The sequence below is a fragment of the Episyrphus balteatus genome, chromosome 4 (genome assembly GCF_945859705.1).
Source record: "Episyrphus balteatus chromosome 4, idEpiBalt1.1, whole genome shotgun sequence".
In the NCBI taxonomy this organism is placed as follows: Eukaryota; Metazoa; Arthropoda; class Insecta; order Diptera; family Syrphidae; genus Episyrphus; species Episyrphus balteatus.
In genome coordinates, this window is record NC_079137.1 from 55808278 (window position 1) to 55812514 (window position 4237).

Sequence of the window (4237 nt, forward strand, 5' to 3'; positions counted from 1 at the left end):
TCATAAATTAAATAGAATTTTATTTTTCTTTAAGGTGTGGAGGATATGTTTTACACATATTTCTGTTTGCATTTTTTTTTGATGAAAAGGATCTCCATCAATAGTATCAATTGTATGAATTTTTTTTCAGGGAATCGCGAAAAATGCGATTTAATTTTCTAATTTGTATGAAAAATGGAGTAAGGGGAAAAGCACGTAAGAAAACTCTTGTAAATTCAGGAAATTTATCAAAACGAGACAAGCCCTTTCCGATAATATTGCGTTGAATTTTCGAAAAATTTGAAAAAAGGCGCACGACAAATTTATGAATATTGTTATGAAAATTGTCTCATATTATCGCACAGAGGTGGTTTCGGTTAAGCTGGCGATTTAGAAAAAAACTTCTAAGCCGAACGTTGTTCTCAAACCCACGATGCCGGATCTGCAGTCATCTACCTATTTCTCTGTGCCATGGCCACCTGCTTAAAAAAAATATTTTTGGGGGCCTTTTGCAATTTTATTTAAAAATTATTTCCGTCTACATCTCAAAATCTATCAATTTAAAATTGAGCCCAATTTGACTAATAGAAATTTCAAAATTAGTCACGAAAAAGTTTTCTTAACCTTATATTTGTTTGAGGTCGAAAAAGTGTATTCTGCAATTTAATGGAACAGAAACAGAAAAGGCTTTTTTTGGAGGGTTTTTACATTAAAAATATTAAGCTCTAAGTTTCTGACCATTACTTATAAAATTTAAAAATTAATCAATTATCTAGAAATTTCAAATAGATTTATAATTTGGTCACCAATAGAATTATTTATCAATTTATGGCGTTTAAACTTAATTGATCACTGTGGCGTATGTGGAATATTTTTTTTTTATTTTTGGAAAAGAAGACCAAATATTGCTAACCTATTCAAATAAAAATGTTGTTTAAAAAAAAAGCTGCTTTCATTTATAGGAAAAAAATACACAAAGTGTTTACAACTAACCACTGTTTTGTTTCACACAGGTAATTGTAAACATGAAAACATGAACAATTTTATAATGGTCCATCGTGATTTGTTCTTTAAGGGACGACAAAGAAGTGACATAAAGAACCTTTTCTGTTTTTACCGATTTTTCATAAAATAAAATACATACCTATCTAATATTAAAAAGTGTATTAAAAAAAAAGTAAATTCAGATACCACTTATTTTTTTTTTTTACTAAGATTTGAGAATGCATTCCAAAAGCAACCGAGAAAGAAGACATTCAGAGGGAGAACATTTTTAAAGAACAGTGTTTTTGAAATTCTTTAATTTATGAAGTCTAGAATACATATTTTTCATTGACTTAATATATATGGACTGCTAGAAGCATATTCAGGTTGGTTCCACTTGTTTCTTCGCGATACTAGCGCCCTAAAAAAAAAGCGGAGAATAAGTGAAACATTTTTGACGAAGTGCGAAAGGAACAAATATAGAAAAACAGAGAAAGCACTACCTTTTAACGACAGATGTCATTAACTAAAAGTTTCCTCTTTTCGCCGTCTAAGGTTATACCGCTAGTAGAGCTAGAAAGATGTGGAATCATTTTTTTTAAATTTTTGTCTGGAAAAGTCAAACGACTAGCAGTCCATATATAGTAGTTCAATGATATTTTTCATATTTCCAAGACAGTTGAAAACCAAAATTAGTTAAAAATTGAAGAAGCAAGAATGTTGGCAGTGGTTGAAGGTTCTGAATTCTGAAAAAAAAATGTATGATATCAAATTTTTAGATACGGGTTTACATTTTAGCTCAAAAATTACACTGTGCAAGTTTTTTCAAAAAAAATTTTTGAGTCAAGTGCGCGCTGTTGACTGTCCCCCCCTCTTGGGACCTGAGAAACCGATTGGCATCATTAGTTTTTGGATTTTTCGGTACGACTTTCGAAAGTTTTTTCAATAATTTTAAGCATTTTGCCCGGTTTAAAGTCATTTTTCTTGTTTATATTGCTATTATTTCTGCTAAAACGTTATTTACTATCAGCATAAAGACAAATTAACAATTTTATGCAATTTATTTCACAATTTAGCAGGTTTTTGTTGAAAAAATTCAAGAAATTTGTATTTTTTTTGTTTTTATTTATTTATTTATTATACCTACTGAACCAATTTTGATAATTTCTGTTCTTAAACGTCGGTAATAAAAAAAAACTTTAAAATCTATGTGTTAAAAATTGCCAGTGCTGCCGTTTTGTTTTTTAAACTAATAATAAATTTATTTTTAAAACTTTTTTTTGAAAGAGAATTTAGATTATCAAAATGCTTAAAATTATTGAAAAAACTTCCGAAAAAAATTGTGTTCTAAGTCGTACCGACAAATCGAAATGCCAATGAATTTCTAAGGTCCGAAATAGGGGAAAACAGTCAACAGCGCACATGTCAAAGATTTCGACTTGCACAGTGTTATTAATTAAATTGGGAAATCAAACTTTACATCTGAATGACAATGAATCAAAGAGTTATTTCACACAACCAAATATTTTGTTTATATTGTTGTTTGAATTGATAATTTCTATTTACAAAACCAAAGCAAACATTTGGTGAATTATTTTGAAAAAGATACCTATTTCTTGAATTGAAAAAAAAAAAAAATAATTTACAAAGGATTCGCCCTGCTCTCGCATTGATATGACTATGACGTCATTAAATCTAATTTAAAGGATCAAAAAATCATCCGTCTTGCCTATTTCTGGCAAATTAGTTTGAAATTACCTCATATCAAATTTGTAATTTGTATGGGAAATTATCTCATCTGCCCCCGTAGAAGCAGGCTATTAGACACTACCTTAACAAATATAAAAAAAAATAATATTCGATTTTAAAATATTGAACAATAAGTAGCACTCCCGCTTCGCTCCGTCCTCCCGCTTCACAATCATTGCACAGCTGTTTTATGAAGAAGCTCAAGTCATTAAAAAAAAATATTTTAAAATATACAAGCCTAAAGTCAATTGATAAAGGAATTATTTACATTTCTTGAGATTCTATCGGGAGTCCCCTGGTGCATATAAAACCTTGTTATGTATGTAGTTGATTTTATTTTGTTTTTTTTTATGGGATGTGTGTCATATTTTGTCTCAATTGTAGAGCATCATTTTTACGGGGAACTTTTAAAATTTATTGAAAGTGATAATAAGCTGATTATAAAAGGAAGCTTTCATCATAGTTTAAGCATCAGTTGATTTTCGAATTCTCAAACTAGAAGAAATAAATACTTAAGAAAAAAATGTCAGCATTAAAAATTATTGTTCTCTGTGCAATTATTTCCGTAGCTATGAGTAGTTCTATTCCTGAACAAAAAGTTGAACGAAAACCAAAACCTCTAATTGTAAGTACCTACAAAATTAATTTTTTAAGTCTGTTTTTCAACAAAATAATGTTTGTTGATTTTTTTTTAGCAAATTCCATTGGGTGGCTTTGAAGTCCTTCAAAGGAAAACTCGTTCACCTGATGATGAGCCCAAGAGAACAGTTGAAGCACGCGGCGAACACCATGACCGTCACGGGACAAGTGCAAGTGTAACCTACACCCATCCAGTTGGTCCAAACATGGATGTTTATGGTGGAGTTTCTAGAAACTTCAAATATAACGATAATAGTGGTCATGTTGGTGTCAGATATAAGTTTTAGAAATCTAACTTAACTTAAACATAAACCATCTTAAAATTTATTATTCTTAAGATAAATAAAAATGAAGATACAAAACTATATTTCGATTGCAAATAACTCATCAACCTAGCATTAAAGAAACTTTTGATTTTTTATTAATTAATAGAGTTTAAAAAGACAATTCTTTTGATGTCTTACTCGAAGGATTTCGACGAAATTAAAAAAACAAAATATTTCGGCAAGGTCCAAAATCCAAAAAAAACCGATTTTTAAGTTTCTCACAAATAGAACTTGAAGAGACCTTTTTCGATGGATTTGGAAGAAATTTGTAAAGACAAATTTTTTCAGCAAGGGGTTAACGTTGGATTTTTTGTCGAAAATCCAAAATATTTTTTTTTATTTTTTTTTTGAAATAAACCGATTTTTGGATTTCATTTGCGAATAGAGCTTGAAGAGACCTTTCTTTTGATGTATCTTTCGATGGATTTGGAGGCAATTTTTAAAAAATCCATTTTTTTCGGCAAGGGGTTAACCTTGGATTTTTTGTCGAAAATCCAAAATTTACCGATTTTTGGATTTTTTGTCGAAAATATAAAATAAACCGATTTTTGGGTTTCATT

At 29.5% G+C, this 4237-nt stretch overlaps 1 protein-coding gene across 1 annotated transcript; it reads left to right on the top strand.

Moving 5' to 3' along the window:
• The first annotated feature begins 3151 nt into the window (after positions 1-3151).
• Positions 3152-3693, top strand: LOC129919545 (uncharacterized). The gene is made up of 2 exons (XM_056000461.1): positions 3152-3337; positions 3408-3693. The coding sequence occupies exons 1-2, from the start codon at positions 3236-3238 to the stop codon at positions 3636-3638; spliced, it is 333 nt and encodes a 110-aa protein (XP_055856436.1). The 5' UTR covers positions 3152-3235; the 3' UTR covers positions 3639-3693.
• Positions 3694-4237: the final 544 nt, after the last annotated feature.